General features: G+C 43.0%; 1 protein-coding gene across 3 annotated transcripts in view; it reads right to left on the bottom strand.

Moving 5' to 3' along the window:
• Positions 1–27016, bottom strand: part of LOC129862464 (talin-2-like) — a 147328-nt gene that overhangs the window by 32214 nt on the left and 88098 nt on the right. For all 3 annotated transcript variants that reach the window (XM_055934174.1, XM_055934173.1, XM_055934175.1), the window contains 20 exons: positions 21932–22059; positions 21581–21644; positions 21329–21433; positions 19820–19975; positions 18540–18641; positions 18390–18466; positions 15489–15675; positions 15252–15365; positions 14683–14791; positions 13758–13966; positions 13369–13467; positions 12993–13160; positions 12425–12719; positions 11144–11310; positions 10328–10456; positions 6315–6428; positions 5908–6156; positions 3586–3714; positions 3382–3484; positions 2111–2319 (listed from right to left, as the gene is read on the bottom strand). In XM_055934174.1, coding sequence (XP_055790149.1) covers positions 2111–2319; positions 3382–3484; positions 3586–3714; positions 5908–6156; positions 6315–6428; positions 10328–10456; positions 11144–11310; positions 12425–12719; positions 12993–13160; positions 13369–13467; positions 13758–13966; positions 14683–14791; positions 15252–15365; positions 15489–15675; positions 18390–18466; positions 18540–18641; positions 19820–19975; positions 21329–21433; positions 21581–21644; positions 21932–22059 — 2913 coding nt within the window. The remainder of the gene's footprint in view (positions 1–2110; positions 2320–3381; positions 3485–3585; positions 3715–5907; positions 6157–6314; positions 6429–10327; positions 10457–11143; positions 11311–12424; positions 12720–12992; positions 13161–13368; positions 13468–13757; positions 13967–14682; positions 14792–15251; positions 15366–15488; positions 15676–18389; positions 18467–18539; positions 18642–19819; positions 19976–21328; positions 21434–21580; positions 21645–21931; positions 22060–27016) is intronic.

The following is a 27016-nucleotide window of genomic DNA, read 5'->3' on the forward strand; positions in this document are numbered from 1 at the left end:
CATCCAGAATGTAGAGGAGAGGAAAGAGCCCAACAGAAAAGACTGTGCTTGGAACATTAACACAACTGTCTGAATAGGACATCAATACAGGAAGTCTGTCACACTCTGACTAGACTGGGCGCATGCGTGTGCCATTGCTTGCATGTTGATTTTGTATATCCACACCAGACGCGATCAGGACACGCAGGTTGAAATAAATATTAGCAAAACAAACTTGGAACCAACTAAACTCAGCAAAAAAAGAAACGTCCTCTCACTGTCAACTGCGTTTATTTTCAGCAAACTTAACATGTGTAAATATTTGTATGAACATAAGATTCAACAACGGAGACATAAACTGAACAAGTTCCAAAGACATGTGACTAACAGAAATTGAATAATTTGTTCCTGAACAAAAGGGAGGTCAAAATCAAAAGTAACAGTCAGTATCTGATGTGACCACCAGCTGCATTAAGTACTGCAGTGCATCTCTTCCTCATGGACTGCACCAGATTTGCCAGTTCTTGCTGTGAAGTGTTACCCCACTCTAGCCCTCACCCTCCGATCCAACAGGTCCCAGACGTGTTCAATGGGATTGAGATCCGGGCTCTTCGCTGGCCATTGCAGAACACTGACATTCCTGTCTTGCAGGAAATCACACACAGAACGAGCAGTATGGCTGGGTGGCATTGTCATGCTGAATGGTCATGTCAGGATGAGCCTGTAGGAATGGTACCACGTGAGGGAGGAGGATGTCTTCCCTGTAATGCACAGTGTTGAGATTGCCTGCAATGACAACAAGCTCAGTCCGATGATGCTGTGACACACCGCCCCAGACCATCGATCCCGCTCCAGAGTACAGGCCTCGGTGTAATGCTCATTCCTTCAACGATAAACGCGAATACGACCATCACCCCTGGTGAGACAAAACGGCGACTCGTCAGTGAAGAGCACTTCGTGCCAGTCCTGTCTCGTCCAACGACAGTGGGTTTGTGCCCATAGGCGACGTTGTTGCCGGGGATGTCTGGTGAGGACCTGCCTTACAACAGGCCTACAAGCCCTCAGTCCAGTCTCTCTCAGCCTATTGCGGACAGTCTGAGCACTGATGGAGGGATTGTGCGTTCCTGGTGTAACTCGGGCAGTTGTTGTTGCCATCCTGTACCTGTCCCGCAGGTGTGATGTTCAGATGTACCGATCCTGTGCATGTGTTGTTACACATGGTCTGCCACTGCGAGGATGTTCAGCTGTCCGTCCTGTCTCCCTGTAGCACTGTCTTAGGCATCTCACAGTACGGACATTGTAATTTATTGCCCTGGCCACATCTGCAGTCCTCATGCCTCCTTACAGCATACCTAAGGCACGTTCACACAGATGAGCAGGGACCCTGGACATCTTTCTTTTGGTGTTTTTCCAGAGTCAATAGAAAGGCCTCTTTAGTGTCCTAAGTTTTCATAACTGTGACCTTAATTGCCTACCGTCTGTAAGCTGTTAGAGTCTTAACGACCGTTCCACAGGTGCATGTTCATTAATTGTTTATGGTTCATTGAACAAGCATGGGAAACAGTGTTTAACCCCTTTACAATGAAGATCTGTGAAGTTATTTGGATTTTTACAAATTATCTTTGAAAGACAGGGTCCTGAAAAAGGGACCTTTCTTTTTTTATTGAGTTTATATTAATTTGGGTAAGGTCGAAAAGCATTAAGCATTTATGGCAATTTAGCTAGCTAGCTTTTTGTTTCTAGATAATTTGTCCTGGGATATAAACATTGGGTTGTTATTTTACCTGAAATGCACAAGGTCCTCTACTCTGACAATTAATCCACAGATAAAAGGGTAAACCGAGTTAGTTTCTAGTAATCTCTCTTTCAGGCTTCTTCTTCTTTGGACTTTATATGGTGGTTGGCAACCAACGTTAAGGTGCATTACCACCACCAATTGAACTGGAGTATGAACCTCAGTTCATCTTTCAATCACCCATGTGGGTATATGCTCCTAAAAACCAATGAGATGGGAGAGGCGGGACTTGCAGCACATCAAGCGTCACAAATAGAACCAAGTTCTCTTTTAGCGCCTGGCTACGCAGATGCTTGTTGACGCACACGAGCAGTTTGGATGTCAGGAGTTCCTCACCTGTGCTAGCCTTTGCTGACTCTCTGCGTCGCCGGGGGAGACCAGGGCCTGGTGGGCCTCATGGATGAGCATGGCAGAGCCCTCCATGACGTACTGGGCAGAATCCAACATGGCCGCCGCAGACTGGGGTTCTTTAGTGCTGGCAGCGACACCTCTGGCTGCCTGGGCCAGTGTCCTCAAGGCCTGGGCAGTCTCCCTGGCAGCCACTCCTACACACAACAGAGACAGACAGTGTTAGAGTGAGTGGAAGTCTTGGAGTTGGATTAACAAAGCTAGTCCAGGAAATAATGATGGAAAACCTGGTGTCAACATCCCAGTGTGCCCCATCATTGTTATTTAAGATGCAGCTAAACAACCTACTGACTCTAGATAGCTGCATCATGATTTATTCACTAGACAAACTGCAAGCTGAATATCACTTCCTTTCAATCTCATTATCACTTCACTAAATATGTCCTGTATCAAGACATACACCCATTCAGAGGTGCAGCTTTAGTGCTCAAAATGAATAGAACGAGTTGTTGGTAATGTGTAACTGAACAGTAGGAATAGCACAGTGAGCCCAACCTAAAGCACCCCTATTGTTAAAACAAATTAGATAGATAGGAGAACGAGGCACCATGTGAGATTGGGGCTTTACTTATTACACACAAAGCTGAGATGAGGGAATGCAGCAAATTGCATCAAATTTCATTATCCAGCCGAGTGGAGCCCATTGCTAATGGAATGTTGAATCTAGTGAAAATAAGATGAATGAGGAGAGAGTAGCACCCTGGGACCCAACGTGAAGCAGCACAGCCTGGGAGGGAGGGAGCAGCCATTGTTAGAATACACTATTCAAATTTGTCTTCATCAATTCTCCTGAGAGACTAAATGGAGCTAGAATGGAGGCTATAGAAAATGACAGGCTGTGCAGCAGGACCCATCGGATTTATTGCTTGCTCTTAGGCAATAGTGATAACATCATCACTAAATCAAGAATTGAATTACACTTGTATATCTATTGGTAGAAGGAAAGTGAATGATTGTTAGGGTTTCTACTGCCACTTGGTAGAGTAGAGCTTTACTGAGACCCTGTAGCTGATCGTGACATTTGAAAATGGTTCCTAATGTCAAATAATAACATCTAACTAAAAGGACAGAAAATAATAAGTCTAGTCCAGAAAAAAACATTCTACACAGCCACTCAATGATGTCTGTCAAAAGTTTAGGTGAACATTCCTCTTGTACTGCTCAATACTTCTCAGTGCACGCTGTGTTTGCTTTCCTACCTGTGTAGTGTTCATTGCCCTGTGCAGCACAGGTCAGCAGCTGAGCCATGGAGGAGCCAACAGCCTTGGAGGTACTACCCAGGTCCTGGGCACACTTCTCTAGCTGTAGGGACGACACAGGAGCACCAAGTCATGCATTTTCACACATCTGCAGATTTGCTTTGCATGACTGGAACAAATCAATGTATTCTATAATGAACTGACCGATTCCCCAGGAAGTGGTTTGAGCTGCCCATTGTGCGCAGCCATCCTGGCATCTTGAAGCTCACTCCTCAGAGTTTGGACAGCACTGAGAGCAGAGTCTATCTCCAGAGGACCACAGGCTTCATGGGCCTGCAGAAGCACACATACACAAACCTCTCTCACACAGAGCCCAGAAGCTGTGCTTCCTGTATGAAAACATGATTATCAGTAGCTGTGGATAGAGGGGTACAGGCAGTGGCGTAACTCATTTTCGCGGGGCCCCCGCAAAACAATTATGATTTTTTTTGCCATGGAGCAGAGAGAAACATTTTCATAATTTCATGCTATTTTACACATTTTGCTGTGAGGATGAGAGAAAATGTTGCTGATTTAGAGCTCAGGGATTCTTGAAAGCTATCACACCATGTAAAGGAACAACCACTTAATCACGTTCCTCTTCTTAAAAAGCAACTAACTGGATTTGTCAACTCCATCAGACACAATAAAACGCATTTCTGTTTTACAATTATTGTCCATTGATTAAAATATATATTTTTAAATATTGACAAAAAACATTATCTTCATTAAGGGGGTTAGCCATCAGTGACGGAGTTGACAAGCCACTGACGGAGTTGACAACAGATACTCAAAACATACATATTTTTGCCTCTAAAAATAAAAGTTTAATATAAACATTTATAAAATATGGAAAAATTATTCATTTGAAAATCCCCAATAAAAACATAACCATTCTATCAGATCTTTCAGAATTGACAGAGTTTATGTTTTACAGAAACAAAAATTGCATTGGTATTCTTCATTTAAGTGGTATACATAGTAGCAATTTAGTTTTTCCTCAGTTGCGTTATGACTCTAAAACCTAATTAAATGTAACATATTTGAACCATTATTCATATTCTATCTTAATCTATCAGGCAGATGGAGTTGACAGTTTATGTTTGTGACCATGGTGATTCCAATATTGCTGGTTTAAATCTTTCAAAAGTAGAGAACTTTACAGACCATGAGCGGTCTTGTTGCACTACATGTAATGAGGACATGAATAAGGGGTCCTGATGGTATAGCTGACACTGCTCATTCCTGATTAATTTGGGATTTTAGACAAATCTGATGGAGTTGACCAATCTCCAGACACATCTTTTAGGAATCACAGTTTTGAAAAAAATATTCTTTAAAGTCACAGAGAACTATTTCAAGAAACTACATGAGATTTTTAAAGTTAATATCCATTATTTTTTAGAATTTTAAACACTATTTTGGAGAGTTTGAATTTGGGATCCTTTGCTCCGGACAAGGGCATTTCCAACCAGCCGAGATGGAAATTAATGATATTGAAAGTATTTAGAAAATTCACCAACCAAATATTTTCCCTTAAATTCCCCTAAATACACAGTACCAGTCAAGAGTTTGGACACACCAACTCATTCAAGGATTCTTCTTAATTTTTACTATTTTCTACATTGTAGAATAATAGTGAATACATCAAAACTATGAAATAACATATATGGAATCATGTAGTAACCAAAAAAGAGTTAAATCAAAATATATTTTATATTTGAGATTCCTCCAAAAAGCCAAAGAAACCACTACTAAAGGACATCAATAATATGACCTGGCCTCCACAATCACCCAACCTCAACCCAATTGAGATGGTTTGGGATGAGTTGGTCCTCAGAGTGAAGGAAAAGCAGCCAACACATGCTCAGCATATGTGGGAACTCCTTCAAGACTGTTGGAAAAGCATTCCAGGTGAAGCTGGTTGAGAGAATGCCAAGAATGTGCAAAGCTGTCATCAAGGCAAAGGGTGGCTACATTGAAGAATCTAAAATATATTTTGATTTGTTTAACACTTTTTTGGTTACTACATGATTGGTTACTACAATGTGCTATTTGATAGTTTTGATGTCTTTACTATTATTCTACAATGTAGAAAATAGTTAAAATAACGAAAACTGGTACTCTACATTTTAAGCTCAAATAATCCAACAAAATGTATTTTATTTCAACTATAAAATGTATTTCTCTCAACCGGACAACTATTGTTCCGATTTTGAAGAATCACTGACCTAATTTCCTGCTATTTGACACATTTTGCAATGAGGCTGAGATAAAATGTTTCCGTTTTAAAGCCAATTTCCTGTAATTCCCCCCCAAATTAACGGCTAATGACATGTTCACTATCTGGGGAGCCCAACCTCCGGGGGGACAACAACCCCAACATGAAAAATAAAAAGTATACTTTTTTTGGCGGGGGGGGGCCCCCAACCTCCGCCTTGCGGGGGCTGTGAGGGTGTGTGCTACACCTCTGGGTACAGAACTTACCTTTTGGGTGGCTGTCCGTAGCTCAGCTAGGCAGGTAGCCAGGTTCTTGGCACATTGGCCAAGTTGCATCGCTGCTGCCTGGTCCGTCACTGTTGGGACAGTTGACTTTGCAGACGTCACCATTTTACTGCCAGGCTGTAGGAAGCTCTGGCTGGCCATGATGAGGGCTAGTTGGGCACTGAGTTCCTCTGGCTGAGCCTGACTACTCCTCATCCCCTGGACCAGCTGAGGGATGTGGTCTGCCACTGCCTTCAAGTAGACATATCATTTGATTCAAACAATGCAATGAAACCTGCAATATAAATGCTGCCAATGTCGTAATCGATTCAATACTGTATGTATTTCACCAGAGTGATCTAACAGTGATCCTGTTCGCTGTGGATCAATCTCTACCCATATTACTGTACCTTGCAGCTGTGTACTAGTTGTTGATGAGAGGCAGTGTTCTTATTGGACACAGCAGCGTTCTGGGCAGCTGCGATGGTCTGAGTAGCAGCAGCCGCAGCCTGCTTCGCAGCAATCTGTTCCAGAAACAGAGAGAGATATTGACAGAGATTGTTGTAGGTATGTGTTTTACATCAGAGACATAGATGAGGGTGGTATAATTAAGGCACCTCGGGGGTTTGTGGCCAATATACCATGGTTAAGGGCTGTTCTTAATCACGACGCAAAGTGGAGTGCCTGGATACAGCCCTTAGCCATGATATATTTGCCACATACCACAAACCCCCGAGGTGCCTTATTGCTATTATAAACTGGTTAGTAATGTAATTAGAACAGTAAACAAGTAATTTTGCATCATACCTGTGGTATATTGTCTCATATAAGATGGCTTTCAGTCAATCAGCATCCAGGGCTCAAACTACCTGGTTTATAATACTGCTTTGTATACAGTATCAGATTGAGCTTCCCAGATAGATCAAACATAATGAGGGGTCACAAACTAAGCCAAAGAGTTCTTAAATCATTTCTTAGAGGACATCAACAACTGGCCAAAAAGGTAAAATGTTGGATATTTGTGGAATCCAAGTCATTGAATGAAAGGCACCCCCCCCCCCCCCCCCGAAAGTCTGGGGTCACTTAGAAATGTCTTTGTTTTTGAAAGAAAAGCAAAAATGTTGTCCATTAAAATAACATCGCATAACATTTCTCAACATTGCATTTTGAGAAAATGTTGTCCTCGTCCCAAAATACACTACCGTTCAAAAGTTTGGGGTCACTTAGGAATGTCCTTGTTTTAGAAAGCAAATTTTTTGTCCATTAAAATACACTGCTCAAAAAAATAAAGGGAACACTTAAACAACACAATGTAACTCCAAGTCAATCACACTTCTGTGAAATCAAACTGTCCACTTAGGAAGCAACACTGATTGACAATAAATTTCACATGCTGTTGTGCAAATGGAATAGACAAAAGGTGGAAATTAGGCAATTAGTAAGACACCCCCCAAAAAGGAATGGTTCTGCAGGTGGTGACCACACACCACTTCTCAGTTCCTATGCTTCCTGGCTGATGTTTTGGTCACTTTTGAATGCTGGCGGTGCTTTCACTCTAGTGGTAGCATGAGACGGAGTCTACAACCCACACAAGTGGCTCAGGTAGTGCAGCTCATCCAGGATGGCACATCAATGCGAGCTGTGGCAAAAAGGTTTGCTGTGTCTGTCAGCGTAGTGTCCAGAGCATGGAGGCGCTACCAGGAGACAGGCCAGTACATCAGGAGACGTGGAGGAGGCCGTAGGAGGGCAACAACCCAGCAGCAAGACCGCTACCTCCGCCTTTGTGCAAGGAGCTACACTGCCAGAGCCCTGCAAAATGACCTCCAGCAGGCCACAAATGTGCATGTGTCTGCTCAAATGGTCAGAAACAGACTCCATGAGGGTGATATGAGGGCCCGACGTCCACAGGTGGGGGTTGTGCTTACAGCCCAACACCGTGCAGGACGTTTGGCATTTGCCAGAGAACACCAAGATTGGCAAATTCGCCACTGGCGCCCTGTGCTCTTCACAGATGAAAGCAGGTTCACACTGAGCACATGAGCACATGTGACAGACGTGACAAAGTCTGGAGACGCCGTGGAGAACGTTCTGCTGCCTGCAACATCCTCCAGCATGACCGGTTTGGCAGTGGGTCAGTCATGGTGTGGGGTGGCATTTCTTTGTGGGGCCGCACAGCCCTCCATGTGCTCGCCAGAGGTAGCCTGACTGCCATTAGGTACCGAGATGAGATCCTCAGACCCCTTGTGAGACCATATGCTGACACATGCACATTTGTGGCCTGCTGGAGGTCATTTTAAAGGGCTCTGGCAGTGCACCTCCTTGCACAAAGTCGGAGGTAGCGGTCCTGCTGCTGGGTTGTTGCCCTCCTACGGCCTCCTCCACGTCTCCTGATGTACTGGCCTGTCTCCTGGTAGCGCCTCCATGCTCTGGACACTACGCTGACAGACACAACAAACCTTTTTGCCACAGCTCGCATTGATGTGCCATCCTGGATGAGCTGCACTACCTGAGCCACTTGTGTGGGTTGTAGACTCCGTCTCATGCTACCACTAGAGTGAAAGCACCGCCAGCATTCAAAAGTGACCAAAACATCAGCCAGGAAGCATAGGAACTGAGAAGTGGTGTGTGGTCACCACCTGCAGAACCATTCCTTTTTTGGGGGTGTCTTGCTAATTGCCTATAATTTCCACCTTTTGTCTATTCCATTTGCACAACAGCATGTGAAATTTATTGTCAATCAGTGTTGCTTCCTAAGTGGACAGTTTGATTTCACAGAAGTGTAATTGACTTAGAGTTACATTGTGTTGTTTAAGTGTTCCCTTTATTTTTTTGAGCAGTGTAATATCAAATTGATCAGAAATACAGTGTAGACATTGTTAATGTTGTAAATGACTATGTTTCCCTGACCATAGTTTGCTTTTCATGTTTCTATGTTTTGTTTGGTCAGGGTGTGATGAGTGGGCATTCTATGTTGTATGTCTAGTTTGTCTATTTCTATGTGTTTGGCCTGAGATGGTTCTCAATCAGAGGCAGGTGTCAGTCGTTGTCTCTGATTGGGAACCATATTTAGGTAGCCTGTTTTGTATTGTGGGTTGTGGGTGATTGTTCCTGTTCCTGTGTTTGTGTTTGTGTTGTCACCATACGGGACTGTTTCGTCTTCGTTCGTTTGTCGGTTTATTGTTTTTGTTCTTTGTTCAAGTATTCTTGCTGCACCTTGGTCCTCCTCTCTTTCTCCTAACGATGGACGTTACAGACTATTGTAGCTGGAAACGGCTTATTTTTAATGGAATATCTAACATAATTGCAAAAGGGTTTTCTAATGATCAATTAGCCTTCTAAAATGATAAACTTGGATTAGCTAACACAACGTGCCATTGGAACACAGGATTGACGGTTGCCGATAATGGGCCTCTGTAAGCCTATGTAGATATTCCATTAAAAGAAATAGTCTACAATAGTCATTTACAACATTAACAATGTCTATACTGTATTTCTGATCAATTTGATATTATTTTAATGGACAAAAAATTGGCTTTCTAAAACAAGGACATTCCTAAGTGACCCCAAACTTTTGAACGGTAGTGTATTTTGGGACGAGGACAACATTTTCTCAAAATGCAATACATAAGCTCTGTACAAAACACTTTTTGTATTGCCATTAATCCACACCCAGATTACTTTCTTTGAAGTATCAACAAAATGGAAAGTGGTGAGAGAAAAGTGGGTGGAAGGATGGAGGATGAAACAAGAACCTGAACAACAATGCTATCTTTGTCCTGTGGAAAACAAACAGATTGCACAATGCTGCCTGTCTGGCTCATCTCTCAAGAGGAAAGGAGAGGAAGAGAGAGAAATAGAGAAAGAGGGAGCTGGAGAGAGAGAAAGGAAGAGAGAAATGAGAGAGAACGAGAGAGAGAGACTTAATTTCTCTCTGGTGAAACAGAAACAGATAAACTACAAACAGACTACAAACAGACTACATATTTAGTATTATTTTAAAAGCAGAGCATGCTGGTAAGGACAACACACATGGCAATGTGTTGAAACACAAACTAATACAAAGCTTTAGGAGATCAGTAAGAAACATTTCAGCCATATGAAAGGGCAGGTGAAGGTATGTGCTCAGTTAATCTAAACACATTACATTCTAAATGGTTTTTATTATCTCCGATTCCTCTTTGGAGTGGAAGCCATTACCATTACAGGGGGGTCTATGCATCTTCACACATATCCATGTAGGGGGGTCTGACACACACTCCTCTAATGGTGCGTCATGGTGTTGGATGGACTTATGGGGTTTGTTTGTGAGAAAGGACATAGTAGTGTAAAGTCAAAAACGTTGATTGCTACAAAGCTACAACTGGACAGGGACTCAAAGTTAGCACAAAGGTTACAATATTCTCTCATTCTCCACCCAACCCACCTCCAGCCTGTTGACCAGCTTCTTCTTGATGGCATTCTGAGCTGCAGCGTTAGTGGCAACACGTAACCCCTCTGCTGCCTCTCTCAGCCTCTGCTGCTGGTCCTCATTCTCTGGGTAAGCTGCAGCTCCCTGTTTACGCATGCGCACACACACACAGGCAGACAGGCAGGCAGGCACACACAGACACAACAAGCAAAATCACCACTAACTACAATCGTAGTTCTGCAGTGGCAAAGGGAATATCAAACCTTCTCTCATAGTCTCAGTAGCACTCTGAACATTTCCCCAACAATGTGACTGTACACCACATGTCTCAGTAGCACTCTGAACAATTTCCAAACACTGTGACCGTACATTAAATGCAGAGCAGCATTAGACACTGTCTGCTTTCTGACAGTTTCCAAGGAAACCACCAGTGCAAGATTCCTATTTCCTCTTTGTAATGGCAGCAGTGTTGTGATGAATGTGTCACAGAGCAAAAGCATAAGCATCGTTTCACTTGCCTGGCATTTTCACATTGATAATATCCTGCTCATTTATACTTGTCTACAGCGCCAAGGGCTTATTAAGAACCATTGGTGCTGCACTTTTATTATTTCAGCTCTAAAGAGAAGCTACAGCCCAGACTACATTAGGAATACTATAAATCTCCTTTCCAACAAATGACAGCAGTGGAATTCTAGTTATAGTTGTAGACATTACACTAATGATAATACACTAACATGACATACTGTACAGTTTACACACTAATGGCATACAACAATCTATCGTAGAACTCTAAGTAGGCTAGCATTGTGGTTGTCCTTGTCCCCGTACCTTAGCAGCATCTACCATCCTGGCCGTGGCATCAGCCAGGAGTTTGGCTGCAGCCAGGAGCTTCTTAGAGTTGTCCACGTCCACCTCGGCCTCAGCATCTGACCTCATGGCATTGACCAGGTCCGACGTGGCCTGAGCCAGCACCCTGGCCTGACGCACCATCTCCCCTACACAGGGTCAGAGAGAGAGGAGAGAGACAGAGCCAGGGTCAATGTCTCCCGACTGTGCTACAGTATCTACAGTATCTACACAGAAACTGATCCCTCATTGGACCTCACACACTATACTACACAATTTCCTTTTCCCCTTCTGGTATCGTACTGATAGTACCACAGCAGTTTACTTTTGTCTTCCTCACTGGTTATAAAAAATACATCTGTCTTTATGTGTATTCTGTGAGGAAATAGAAGAATAAAAGCACTATAAAACCTCTATAGTGCTGTACAGAAGCTACCGTATTTCCCCCAGTCAGCCTATAAAAACTGTTATTGCTAAACACCCACCTCCAGCTAGAAATAACTGGAGAGAAGACTATCAAAGACACGACATCGAGGGTACTTTACAGACTACAGCCTTAGAGACACATTTTTTTCCCTATCAGTGAAATGGGACTTTTAAAGACATATTTCATAATAAATTATACTTGGCTGATCTACTTCAGTTTTTATTTTACGATGTTTTATGAAAGTCAGAGTTTTAAGCCCTAAAACACTTTTTAAAGTCATATGTTTTCAGTTACATTTCAAAGCCGCACTGAATGTGATTGAGAGCAGATTTTAAGCTCTGTAGTGGTTTTCGATGACATGCTTTCTACGACCCCTTGAGGATTGGCTGGGGTTGGGAATTCTTCAGACTCATGGGCAACCCATAACAAACATTTCAGGCTTTGAAAATGTTTGAACAGCAGGGTATTGAAGGTCAGTTAATATAAACCATAACCTGACAACATCTTAGGTCCCACTCAGTCAAAATACATAGGAACAACACCCAGTGAAATTCTCAAGAAAATCAAAGTCAAGAAACAGGCTGGATAGTCCTGTCTACTTGAATGATAATTATTACATCTTGCGTCCTTTGATAATAGCTAGCTAAAGGTTTGAGACTCAAACTGCTGAATGCCAGAACTAGCCAGGAATGTGAAAATACTTGCAAGATGAATCAAGAGTGAAAAGTTCTCTCCCCACCTCCCAAAAAGTTCTGAACCACTCCCCTCCCATTCCACTTTAGCTGTCTCTCCCCTCCCAACTTCATCCGCCTTTCCCCTCCCCTCCCAGAGCTCACCTGCGTCTCCCATGGAGGTGAAGATGCTCTCGGTGACGGTCATGATGGTGTCTGTGGCCTGGTCGTAGCGTCCGACGGGCTCACCACAGCTGGCATAGTGGCGTACGTGCTGCAGCAGGTCACTGAGTGCCTGGCTCACCGTGTTGGCCGCGGCACCTACCTGCTTCAGGTGCTCACTGTCGTCTGTTGCAGACAGGCAGGCCTTGACGCAGCTCTCCACCGAGCGGTCCACCAGCTTCCCTGCCTCAACCAGCTGCTCCTGGCACACCGGAGAACTGATGGTGGGGCTCACCACCTGGACGAACAGTCCACAATCAGTCTCGACTGTCCACTCAAAATTAAACACATTCAGAGATGCTAGTGGACTCATTTTGGTGTGTACAAGAATGATAATGTTATTGTTGACAAAACTAACTTAGCATACGCTACTCTGTACTAGGAATTTAGAGATAGGACAAACAGCCATTTAATTTCAGTAAGCCAGCTCTTATCTCAGTTCTTGCCCTGAGCTGTCCTTCATGTCTACAGGAGACAGGGACAGGGGTGTGGCAGTCAGTCAGGGCAGTACCTTGGTGCAGGCCACCAGCTGTGAGGTGGAAAGGGCACACCGAGTAGCAGCTGCAATCACTCGGTTCTGCAACACTGTGTCCTCCGCCACCTGGGCCACATTCTTGGCCTTGAGGACCATCATGGCAGCTGCGTTGGCCACCGCTTTGGCCAGGCTCATTAGAATGTCCTGAAACACATTCATCAATGTCACTCACTGACTCACAGCAGAGCTGAGCAGACTTTTTGCTGTCCATTCAATTACAATAGCTAAAGAAAACAAAGCCTGACACCGTTACATAAGTGTGTGTGAAGCTTTAAACAGGGACTGGATGAACATGTGTGTTTTCCTGTTTGGCAGCGGAACTATAGAAATAGGGAGGAAAGTCTAGTCCAACCTGGAACCTCTCGTCAGTCTCGCCCTCCCCCATATGATGCAGCAGGTCCCCGCTGGCCTGGCCTATACTTCCTGCTGCAGTCAGCACCGTCTGTCTGGGCTGCATGGGAGGGAGTGACATCGCCACGTTCACAACACTGACCCCACCGCGGCACCACAGCACAATCACAGCACTCCGCTGCTCTCAGATACAGTTCACATCACCAGCTCCCAGTGATTATTTCTACAGAACACATCATTATTGTTTTCGAAAACACACTAAAAGAAACACACTAGTGTCTTTGTTAAAAGGGAGTCCATATGCAGTACGTCTCAATCTCTGTGTAATCATTGTAATACGGAGAATAGAGCAGATGTGATTGGTAGAACAGTGCCGTTTTGTGTCTGTACCTCTCCAGCTGCAGGCTCCACAGACCTGAGCAGGTCAGAGACGGCCCCTGTCAGGGTCCTGGCAGCTCCCATCAGGTTCTGCCCGCTGCCCACCTGGTCCTCCACCAGCGCTGCCAGCAGCTTCACCCCTCTAGACATCTCTGTCAGGTTGGAGGAGATGGTGGTGATGGCACAGCCAACTGCTGTGTAGTCTGTGTCTGTAGGGTCACCTAGGGAAAAGAGACAGTCCTCGTTAACCCTTTGTTATACATTCTGCTCTGCCACTCTCTCAGCCCAAACCACAAGCAGCAACCTGAGTGGTGCCATAATAACACACACATCAGTGTCACTATCATCATAATGAAAACACATTGGATATGGTATTGTGGAGACAAACGCACACACACACACAGAGAAAGCGAGAGAGAGAGAGCGAGAGAGAAGTGATAGTCATTTGTGGAGAGGTAAAAGTTTCTATTGGATGATAACAGGGAGCCTCAGTGCCATTCAACAGATGGCTGGGATAGATTAAAACCTATTGAAAGGCTGGCAGGGAGCAGTGTGGAGCAGCATGGCACAGCTCCAGACAGGAGGCAGGGAGAGGACAGCATGGAGAGGCTGTCAGCTAGTTAAGCTTCAGGACAACACGCTCACTATTTATTCATCAATGGAAATATTTATTAGGGCAAATGAGAAATGCTCCATTATCGAAAGGGAACTCAGACCCCTCCTCCCTAGTCATTCCAGATCGACTTGGAAAATGTGTGTTTTGATTCTATCCCTGTGTGTTTTGCCCTTGAAGATAAGCGGCTGTTATTTTTAAGAGGGCATTTTCGACCTAAGTCTAGAGGCCTTTCATAAACAAGGATTCTTGTGCAAATATAACAGAAAACTCTACATGAGTACATGGTTCCAAATATCAGTAAGGAAACTCTTGGGCACTCACCTGCAGTAAGATTAACCACAGATGCTGTCCCGGCAGTTATGGCATCTACTTGAGAGTGGATTTCATGTTTGGACTCATCCACTTTGTTTTGAACCCAAACTCTGGACGCCTTTCAGGAGAGGGAGATGGACGGGTATTGGCTTTCATCACAGTGGGGGATTTTCAGCTCATATATATATATATTTTTTAAAATCAGGACTAGGGCTTCTTCACAACCAGTTTCCAGCTTTAAAGTACATATTTCATATTTACAGTCAATTTCCACCACCTATTTACACGTGAAACATGGGAGTTCAAAAAGACGAACAAACTCAGCCCTTCTCTACAGTATGCTTATCTAAGCACATAGAGGAAACATGCCAAACTTTAAAAGAATACATTTAATGGGATACAAAAATATATTTTCCAAAAACGCCCCCCCAAAAAATAGTAAATTAATCTTCACTGACCAGGCTGTGTGGACTAAAAGGTTCAACGTGTGGGAGAAGTTGAGCAGTATTGAATGGTGTAATTTTGTGGCTGTGGTGTGTGAAGGAGGATTAGTCCAGTGAATGGAGGAGGGAACTCACCATGTCCTGTCCCAGAGGAGGCAGGTTATCTACCTCCCCCAGATCAGCCTGGGCCTGCTGCACTGCCTGCATACTGGTGTTAATGGTCCCCATCAGGGCCTGCTGGGCCAAGCTCTGACAACACACACACATTTTACACAGACAAAGATCGTAGTTAGTGATGGTGTAAGCAAGGTTCTCTGCACATCACTGCTCCTACTGTGTGACATTGGTATGGGTGCCAGCTGGCATGCTCACCAACGGGGGCATGTGTCCTCTGTGCATCTGCCCTGTGGTGATCTGCTGCTGGGCAGAGGGCATGGTGCCCATGTTGAAGGTGTTTTCAGGGCCACCGATGGACCCGGAGCGGATGATACCTGGCAGTGCCACCGAGCCATGCTCCACACGACCCACCCTGTTAAACTGCTGCTGCAGGATGGTCGACCTGAGAGGAGAAAGAGAACGATGGAGAGAGAGAGGGAGATGGATGTTAGGACCTTTACAGGGCATCTTCTGATAAGGAAACATAATACTCAGTATTTCTCCATAAAAATAGGATAGTAGTAACAGAGCCATAACAGTGAGTTAGTACTGATAGACTAAAACACATGAAAAGAGCTGTTCCACTGCCCCTGTAAACAGATTGTCACATTCACTATTGGTTCATTACTGCTTAATTTGAGAGGCAGCAATTATGTTCCGTGCTGAGAAACAAAACATGAGTCCATTGGCCCCTAAACAGCAGGGAGTGATATGATGCCCAGTGTCTATCCCAGCAGGATCCGCTATGAGACACACTCGGTGTCTGGGCTCGGCGTGACAGGACAACAGTCTATCTGTATTATAAACTCAGCAAAAAAAGAAATGTCCCTTTTTTAAGACCCTGTCTTTCAAAGATAATTTGTAAAAATCAAATAACTTCACAGATCTTCAGTGTAAAGGGTTTAAACACTGTTTTCCATGCTTGTTCAATGAACCATAAACAATTAATGAACATGCACCTGTGGAACGGTCGTTAAGACACTAACAGCTTACAGACGATAGGCAATTAATTAAGGTGACAGGTATGAAAACTAAGGACACTAAAGAGGCCTTTCTACTGACTCTGAAAAACACCAAAAGAAAGATGCCCAGATGCCTGAATATCACACCTGCGGGACAGGTGCAGGATGGTAACAACAACTGCCCGAGTTACACAATCCCTCCATCAGTGCTCAGACTGTCCGCAATAGGCTGAGAGAGGCTGGACTGAGGGCTTGTAGGCCTGTTGTAAGGCAGGTCCTCACCAGACATCACTGGCAACAACATCGCCTATGGGCACAAACCCACCATCGTTGGACCAGACAGGACTGGCAAAAAGTACTCTTCTCTAATGAGTCGCGGTTTTGTCTCACCAGGGGTGATGGTCGGATTTGCATTTATCGTCAAAGGAATGAGCATTACACCGAGGCCAGTACTCTGGAGCGGGATCGATTTGGAGGTGGAGGGTCCGTCATGGTCTGGGGCGGTGTGTCACAGCATCATCGGATTGAGCTTGTTGTCATTGTAGGCAATCTCAACGCTGTGTGTTACAGGAAAGACATCCTCCTCCCTCATGTGGTACCCTTCCTGCAGGCTCATCCTGACATGACCCTCCAGCATGACAATGCCACCAGCCATACTGCTCGTTCTGTGTGTGATTTCCTGCAAGACAGGAATGTCAGTGTTCTGCCATCGCAAGCGGAGAGCCTGGATTTCAATCCCATTGAGCACGTCTGGGACCTGTTGGATCAGAGGGTGAGGGCTAGGGCCATTCCCCCCAGAAATGTCCGGGAACTTGCAGGTGCCTTGGTGGAAGAGTGGGATAACATCTCACAGCAAGAACTGGCAAATCTGGTGCAGTCCATAAGGAGGAGCTGCACTGTAGTACTTAATGCAGCTGGTGGCCACACCAGATACTGACTTAATTCAGATTTTGACCTTCCCCCCCTTTGTTCAGGGACACAATTTTCAATCTGCGAGTCACATGTCTTTGGAACTTGTTCAGTTTATGTCTCAGTTGTTGAATCTTATGTTCAAACAAATATTTACACATGTTAAGTTTGCTGAAAATAAACGCAGTTGACAGTGAGAGGGCGTTTCTTTTTTTGCTGAGTTTATATAATGTAGGAGTCAAGCTGCAACGCCAAACAAGGATAAAAACTAGGCTAGCTGTGATCATCGGAGATAAGAATAAAAAATAAAAAAATGGCTTCCATGAACATGACAAATTAAAAGGATACTTCAGGATTTTGGCAATGAGGCCCTTTACTTCCCCAGAGTCAGATAACTTGTGGATACCATTTTTATGTCTCTGCTTGCAGTTTGAAGGAAGTTGATAACTAGCACTTGCGCAATTGCTAATTAGTCTTAGCATAATGACTGACTAGCAGATGTCCATAGACTTCCAGTCATTGCGCTAACACTAGTTAGCATTGGTTTGCGAAACTACCTCTAACTACCTTCATACCCCAACCACCTCTGGTATCTTGGTCCTCCCACCCCTAGCTCAACCCAGTCCAAGTTCTTCTCTGTCCTGGCAGTTCCTGCCCATCTTTTGAAAACATCTGAAACCCTACCTCTTCAAAGAGTATCTTAAATAACCCCAATGCACCCCCCCCCCCCCCAACACAGACATAAAAACACAGACATAAAAATGGTGCCCACGAGTTCATCTGACTCTGGAGAAGTAGATAAAACTCAAGAAGTATCCCTTTTATTCATGTCTTCCTGATGATTTTGTTTTTGTTTGCAGAATACTAATATATCCGTCTTGCCCTGGGGTATTTTTCTTATGGAGGTTAGAAAAAATAAACATAAAAGCTAATATTCTTTAAGGAGAGAGGGACAACCGAGGGCATTCTGTTATCATGTTTCAGAGAACACATGATCTCACAAGTACTGTATGTTATTGGAAAATTCAGGATGCAGAGTCTAACTCATTTCGTGTTATTTTTCTCAGGGGTGTAATGCCGGGCAGGCAGAAATGTGATTACAGTATATGCACAATTAAATCAAGGTTTACATTGACATGAGGAATAACCTGTCTGTAGTCCCTGAATATGGATGGTCAGCATTCTCAATGTAAATAGGCCAGCATCCTATGTATTGTATAGTATGTGCAGTATGAGGGATCCTTACTTCTTTGGAGAGACAGATTCCTCCAGCATGGTGGACTCTTCATCTCCTTCCAAACCAAAACGATCCTTACTCTGCTTCTGTGGAAGGGGATAACAAAAGGTGTCAAAAGAAAATACTTTTGGGAAGTGTTTCTGGTTTATCTTGTCTTGCCTTTTTGAGAATGATGTCGATGTATCCTGCAATCAGCTGAGAGATCTGTTCCCCCTCTGTTGTCTGAACAGAGTAGTAACTTTCCTGGTACTCCCCAAAATCCTGCAGGGTACAACAAGATTGTCAGGAGAGACAATGAAGTTACAGTACAGGTCCACTAGAATAGATTACTCTCGTGGCAATATCGTCATCACATAAATCCCTATCTGTCATTATATAGGCTCATAGTATTCATATCAAGGAAATTGAGAAGTGTATGTGTTGTCGTTTTGGGAGTACAGCATGTGTCACAGCTCTTTGCCATACTGTGCTCTAAGTTCACAAAGTTCCCTTCCTTCTACACAAGCACAGGAAGAAGTTGTAGTGCTTAGAAAGAATCTTTGAATGGACTAACAGTATGATGGCAACACCTTCAGCATTCCTTCTCCTGATGAACAGACATACTTTGACTCCATTCCACTACGATCCTGAAGTCTTCAAAGAGCTGATAAAATATGAGACATACTCATTTTAATATCTAACTCCACATACTTCAACGGCTTCCTAAGCGAGACAGGAATGTGATACTACAATCAAATCAATGTTGGCAAATGCACCTCCGAGTATGTTTCAAAATTGTACTCCCTATTAATCTTCAACGCAATCTGGTTTAAAAAAACGAGATGAAGAAATAAAATTTAAAAAACAACAGTGTTGACAATAACCAAAACACTAAATTGAAAAAAGACTCAAATAAATAAAACATCCAAGTGCTTCACATTCTTCTAGTAAAATCCCTTGTTTACACAGTCTAATAAATACATTAACATAACTGTTTATTGAAAACAATAACACTGTGGATTGGGGGTAGTATCAACAACACATACTATTTTGCAGTTACACTACACCTGTCAGCAACGGTGTGGCCGATATAGCCGAATCCACTAATTTGGAGGGGTGTCCACATACCTTTGTATATATAGTGTATTTCTGTTGCTATAATGAGATGTAGGGACAGATGAGGTTAAGGGCTCAGACACACCACTAGCGTTTGCTGGCCGAGAGTACTTAGCACCTCTGAACATAAATCGCAAACCGAGTGCGCACCAATTTTCCATGTAGAATCACGTGAAAAATGTCGGCAGTCAGACCTCTACAGCAGGTGGTCCCTAAAACACAGTGCGCTGATCGTTCGCCAGACAAATGCTAAATCCACATTCGGTGCGATCTGTGCAGGTCTTAAGAGTGTAGAATGTGTTCCTGTGAATGTTGGATTGGAGTGGACTGAGACCAGGCCATACCAGGGTGAAGCTCTTGGGAGAAGCAGCCCATCTCTTCACCGTGGTTAGGGGCCATTCCTGAACCACGTCTTTAGTCTTCTCTTCCACCCGCATCACCGACTCTTTGGTTATCCCCAGTAACCGTGGGACCAGCTTATTCTTGCTTTTCATCTTTTCCTAACAGACAAGACATAAGATAATATTTTCATAGGTGTTAAACGCCTACACAGATGAAAAACTGGGGGCATCTCTTTATTCGGAGAAATGAAAAACAGCAGCAAAGCACAGCTGCCTGCCATAGATAGCACACATGCACTGTTCCGTTTGTCTGTCCTGAGTCAGGAGCCCTAGTGGAGGAGGAGGAGGGCGGATGGTGTTTGACCCTGCAGAGTTCAGGCTTGTTTAACCGGGCCTCCCTGCTGTTCTGCTGAACAGGCCATCCCCAGTCCCTCCTTCCCCAGGCTAGGCCTCTGTTGCTAGGGGAGCCTCAGCCTCAGCCTGGCATCAGTGTGTCAGGATGGAGTTTCCAGCAGCAGACTGACTCTGACTGGCTCTAGTGCCCTCCTCTTCTCTGCCCACACACAATCTATTATGCCTCACTTCAGATCATGAGCCTACTCTTGGCTCCACTCCAGCAAAGCTGAACACTACACAAAATTAACGGTTAGGAGGAAACTAGCTTTTCACTTCTCCAAGCTATTGTTTTTATTTCAGGGTCAAAAAGTAGAGCTCCAATAATAGAACAAGGTAACAGCTTTAGAGCAGCTTGTACAGACTCAATGATTTTCATACAAGGGCAGATAACATTATCTTGATTATCATGGTAGCTATGTATAGAGAACTATTCCAGGTGTTCAGTGCCTTAGCTTATTCAAGTAGTTGTTCACAGTGTATTCAACTCAGGAAGTCAGATTTTGGAATCTGAAGTGGTTTGCCATGTTAGAGAGAGTATCTTAAATCAGTAAGCTTGTATTTCATACAAGGTAAGTTGGTGAGGTTTTTAAAACATCTGCTGGTCTGGGACTCACAGCACCACAGGTTGAACTAATGTCAGAGAGCTTTTAATGGCCGTAGTCTCACCACCACCAGACAGGCTGAATTCCTTCTATATCTTTCATTCAAAGTTCCTCGATTTCTTGTATGTTTGGAGAAAAAAAGTCCCTTACATTTTAATTGTTTGACATTTTACTGCATTGTTAGCAGCTAGCAACGTAAGCATTTTGCTGCACCCCGCTATAACACCTGCTAAACTGTGTACGAAACCAATAAACTTTGATCATATCTAAGAGCCTTACAGTTAGCGAATGCTTGTTCTGGGAGCACTGAGCAGGTTTAAGAGTGACATATATCAAATGGAAGGTTGCAATAAACTACGAAAATGTGCTTCTATGTTTTTGGCTGTGATTTTTCTCTCTCACACACTCACACTCTCTCAAACCTAATCTTAACCTGCAGTAAACTGTATTTACACAGTAAATCATTAATTTTACTCTCTGTTGGAGAACACAAGCCTCTCTCCTTATATCTTACCTTCACCAGGAAGAAGGAGACCCCATATGTCGGAAGGGACCTCGCTAGTTTCACATACTTTACTTTGGACTCAATCTCTGTCATTTCTCCACAGGTTTTGTGATCCTGACGATCAGAGGGAAATAGATACAGCAATATGAAACTTTCAGAGTTTAAAACAGTAGAATATTTGGGAATTGCACTGCTTTAAATTTTCCTTTCATAACATATGAATCCATATGTCCACAACATATTGCATAATACTGAACATACCACAAATATTTTCTTCTCTGAACCTCTCTGCTTGATGTACTCTTTGGGTAGAAACTCCTTAAGGCTATGGAGATAAATCACATTTTACAAGTTTACACTCATCATGTACAGACATTCCCTTTCCAAATCATGTTTTCACACAAGGTCATTCTTGCCTCAGTACCTACATTCACAAGTGTTATCGTTCTCGTATGCCGTTGAGTACTGCACTCAAATAGGTATGACAAAAAAAAGTATTTCTCCTAAACTACGATGCTAGTATTGTGTCTAAATAAGATTGAAATGTACAGAATGGTAGTGTTGGATACAATAGTGTTATTGTTGATAATGCCATCTGATAAAAGGGCTTACTCTAGGAATCCAGTCTTGTGTTTGTGTTCGACGTGGGGGCCAAATTGGATCTGGGCCTGAATTCCAGCGAACTCACAGGCTTTATCAAATGAAACAGGGTGGGAGCCATTCAGTATGTCATCTCTGGCCTAGAGGAGAGAAAGAGAGACAGAAGAGAGAAAGTTTGACTTTATACTGAGTTCAAACTAGAGAGTTATGCTGCAGTTTCTGGTTTGAAAGTTGCTTCAGAGAAGAATGCCTGCTAAGTGAATATATGTAACCCAAGAGCAGGGACATCACACAAACACTTTACTGAGATTAATGGACTCAGGGGAACCAAACAAGATTAGTTTGTATAGCAATCCAAGACATTAGCTAACATATCAATCTCTAACAGCCTCAATCATTCATCATCACAGTCAATGGTGACGTACAGTATTATCACAAAGACGTCAATATATATTGCAATTTCTCAGAATATTGCATCAACATTGCAGACTGATCCACAATCTTTCATTAATAAACTGTTAAAGAGCAACTTGAGTAATTTTTTATTAGTACAATATGCACGAAGTGTATGTAAAACAATAAACAGGATGTAAATAAAGTCTACATTAAGACTACCCAGGCCTCAATAATGCCTGATAGAAGCCATGTACTGTAGCAACCTGGTCTGTTTGGCCACAACAATAATTATATTTTCAATACACTTCAATCAAGACCTACTTGGAATGTACAATTTGTCACCAATCATCTAAGACATCTGTTATATTTCAATATCTCATCCATCCATTAAAGCATTACCTGAAAACGTTGCCTACTCTACACTATCTAAAACCGTTCAGGTAGTTGAGGGTGACACTGATTTTGTGTGGAGAGGAACCCAGCACATCTTTAAATTAGCTGACTTACAGTACCTTGTGTTTCCTCAAGGGGCCTGTATATATTCCATCTCTCTCTCCCTTGCAAGATTAATGGCTTCTAATGCTGAGATGCCTGACTGACAGTGAGAAAGCCTCTCTCCGTGCTTTCAGCCTCAGACGGCACAGACTCAGCTCAGCTCATTTTAATGTCTCATTACATCAAATGCAAGCTAAACAGCACTATCTGTTGAAGATTGTCTAAATCTCAGACTAAACACCTCTTTAGAGTGGTGCTGATCAGTATGAGTGGGGCCATCTGTTCTCCAGTACAAGGCCATTCAAGGACAACCAGTTGTGAGCCCCTTTAGAAGAAGCAGGGTTGTACTGTACTGGAGGAGGAGCTTCATAACAGTCCAGATGTCCTGACTCAGCCTGGGGCTGTAACACTGATGTCAATCAGCCCACTGTACTGTAACCTAAAGAGTTCAACCATTAGCCTGGGCGGAATACTACAGCCATAAACAAACGCTGACAATTGTAAAATTGTTTAATGTATACCACTGTAAATCACCTGACTAACCAGCCAATCAATCAATAGGCATATCAAGATAACGAGAATAGTTGTTTCACAGCAAAACACAAGGCATATTAGGTTTAGAACACCTGTAGACTGGATTACTGAACACATCATCAAAAGCAGGACACAACCCCATAATTTGGAAAAACAATGAGCTCAAACACTTTAGTGCCACACACACACACACACACACACACACACACACACACACACACACACACAGAAAGGCTGTTGCCATTGGGCTCAATAGTGCATTTCCTGTAGTAGTAGAGTAGAGATGTGTGTCAGGAGAGGAGTGTCTGGGTATTAAGGCTGGGGCTGTATCTGGCAGAGACCCCCGCTGCGTGGAGGGGTGGGAGGATGAGCTCATGGAAGCTACATATCATTAATAAACATTGGAGCTCATCGCTAGGAGGCTTTCCCGAAGGAATGCCAGGGATGAGATCATTATCTACACACTCACTATATTAACCTACTAACTCAGATTCCTATGGTAATGGCTGCATGGTGAATGAGGACTGTTCCATCGTACCAGAATATAGACATTGACAGGAAGCATGTGTAGTAGAGTCATGTGCCGGAGACGGGGCTGAGGAGAGAACTGCAAAAGTCTCTTGGAAGGAAGGAGTCAGAGAGTGGATGTGTGGCCTGGGGTGTGTTCCAGTCTAAGAATGCTGCTACTCTTCTCACTCTGTCACCATGTGTGTGAGACTCTGCGTGCCCGAGTGGAGCGAAAAAAAGACAGGGGGAAAGCTGGAAGAGGAGAAAAAGGAGGAATAGATAGAGGGTGTAATTGTGTTTTTGTGAGAAAGGATATGGGCTTGTTTGTAAAGGAAGGGAGTGCATGATGGAGCCCTGCAATGTGTGCCAGAGTCAGCGGGTGTGGGTGTGTGTGTGTGATTTTGTCAAGATTTTTATGGGATTAAGGGGGCGTGAGGCAAAAACAGAGAATGAGAGAAGGGAGTCAGGGCAAGAGGAAGAGATAAAAGAGTGAAAGGGAGTATAGGGAGAAAGAGAGACTTAACTATAGATGTATTTATGGACTGTAGCTCAGAGGCAGCTTGGATTACAAGGAGGGAGTTAACTATTGATGTACAGTATAGTATTTATGTACAATGCCTTGCAAAAATATTCAGACCTTTTGGATTTCTTCACATTTTATTGTAATACAAAGACTCAAATGGATTTAATTGTCATATTTTGTCAACAATTTAATAACACAATACTATGTAATGTCAGTGAAAGAAAAACATTTTTTTTTACTGAACAAAAATATAAACGCAACATTTTCAAAGATTTTACTGAGTTACTGTTCATATAAGGAAATCAGTCAATTTAAATAAATTCATTAGGCCCTAATCTATGGATTTCACATGACTGGGAATACAGATATGCATCTGTTGGTCACAAAATAAAATAGGGGCGTGGATCCGAAACCAGTCAGTATCTGGTGTGACCACCATTTGCCTCATGCAGCGCGACACATCTTCATTCCATAGAGTTGATCAGGCTGTTGATTGTGCCCTGTGGAACGTTGCCCCACCCCTCTTCAAATGGCTGTGCGAAGTTGCTGGATATTGGCTTGGAACTGAAATGCGCTGTCATACACGTCGACCAGAGCATCTCAAACATGCTCAATGAATGACATGTCTGGTGAGTATGCAGGCCATGGAAGAATGGCGGTTACGATGCCGAACTGCAGTCAGGTCTCGAGACCCTAGTGAGGACAATGAGCACACAGATGAGCTTCCCAGAGACGTTTTTTGACAGTTTGTGCATAAATCCTTTGGTTGTGCAAACCCACAGTTTCATCAGCTGTCTAGGTGGCTGGTCTCAGACGAACCCGCAGGTGAAGAAGCCGGATGTGGAGGTCCTGGGCTGGAGTAGTTACACGTGGTGTGCAGTTATGAGACCGGTTAGGACGTACTGTCAAATTCTCTAAAACAACGTTGTAGGCGGTTTATGGTAGAGAAATTAACATTCAATTATCCGGTAACAGCTCTGTTGGACATTCCTTCAGTCAGCATGGCAATTGCATGCTCCCTAAAAACTTGAGACATATGTGCCATTATGTTGTGTGACAAAACTGCACATTTTAGAGTGGCCTTTTATTGTCCTCAGCACAAAGTGCACCTGTGTAATGACCATGCCGTTTAATCAGCTTCTTGATATGCCACCCTGTCAGGTGAATGGATTATTTTGGCAAAGGAGAAAGGCTCACTAACAGGGATGTAAACAAATGTGTGTACAATATTTGAGAGAAATAAGCTTTTTGTGCATATGGAACATTTTGGGAATCTTATAGTTTAGCTCATGAATCACGGGAACAACACTTTACATGTTGCGTTTATATTTATGTTCAGTGTAGATAATTAAAAAATGCAATACTAAAATAGTAATTGTATAAGTATTCAGCCCCTTTGTTATTCAAATTAAATGAGTTCAGGAGTAAAATTTGGCATCACAAATCGCATAATAAGGTGACATGGACTCACTCAGTGTGAAATAATAGTGGTTGACATGATTTTTTAATGACTACACCTTCCTCTGTCCCCCATACATACAACATCTGTAAGGTCCCTCAGTCAAGTATTTCATTTCAAGCACAGATACAACTACAAAGACCAGGTAACAACAACAAATCAGACATTTAATATCTCTTTAAGCATAGTCAAGTTAATCATTATGATGGGGATTATATATTAAACCACCCATACATCAAAGATACAGTCATCCTTCTGAAGTTATTAAAGTGGTCTTGTTTAATAAAAAAATAGATCTAGCCTCTCCATGAACAGCAGCAAGTAGATTATACTGCTTGAACAGATTGTACTGCAAGAACTTTTCTGCCAGTTCTTGATTATGGTGACACCATTTACCTGAATGCAGCAGCCACTACTCTTAAACCTTTGGATGCCGTCTACCATAGCGTCATTCTCTTTATTAAAAGGTGACAGGTTTATTAATCATCACTGCATCCTGTATCAGAAGGTTGGCTGGACCTCACAAAAATCCTGTATATCACTTCATTACTCCCTTCTTGTTTAGAAAGCTCTACTCCACAAGCTTCCAACATACCTCAGTTCCCTGCTGAAATATAAAATATGAGATACCAAACCTGTTCGCAGGGTTGGTTAACTCGAGGTCCCGCTTGTCTCCACAAAGTTTGGTAAATCCACCTTCAGTTGTAAAGCACCACAGTTATGGAATATCTAAAAAATAAATTACACCTGGATTCCCTGGTGCAAGTAGGGCAGTTAAAATAGTTCATTGAAGTGTGCAACTATTTTAATTGGTTATTGTAAGTTGTAATATACTGATAATATACTGATAATTACTGTCATGTACTTATAACTGTCTTGAAGTTTTTATCTTTTTTTGTTATTGTTGTATTCATGTTTTTTTTGGTCCTCAGAGCAAACTTTATAAATGAGACACTGGTCTCAATTAGCTTCCCCTGGATAAAAAAAAAGTTAATTGGTGATTTTAAAACAGCTACAAAGTTCAATGTCTGTGATGGTAGAAAACTGAGGATAAATCAACATCATTGTAGTGACTCACAATAATGACCTACATTTCAGAGTGAAAAGAAGAACACACATATAGAGAAATTAACATTCTAAAACATGCATCCTGTATGCAACAAGGCACTCAAGTAATACTGCA

Source organism: Salvelinus fontinalis, chromosome 9 (genome assembly GCF_029448725.1).
Source record: "Salvelinus fontinalis isolate EN_2023a chromosome 9, ASM2944872v1, whole genome shotgun sequence".
NCBI lineage: Eukaryota > Metazoa > Chordata > Actinopteri > Salmoniformes > Salmonidae > Salvelinus > Salvelinus fontinalis.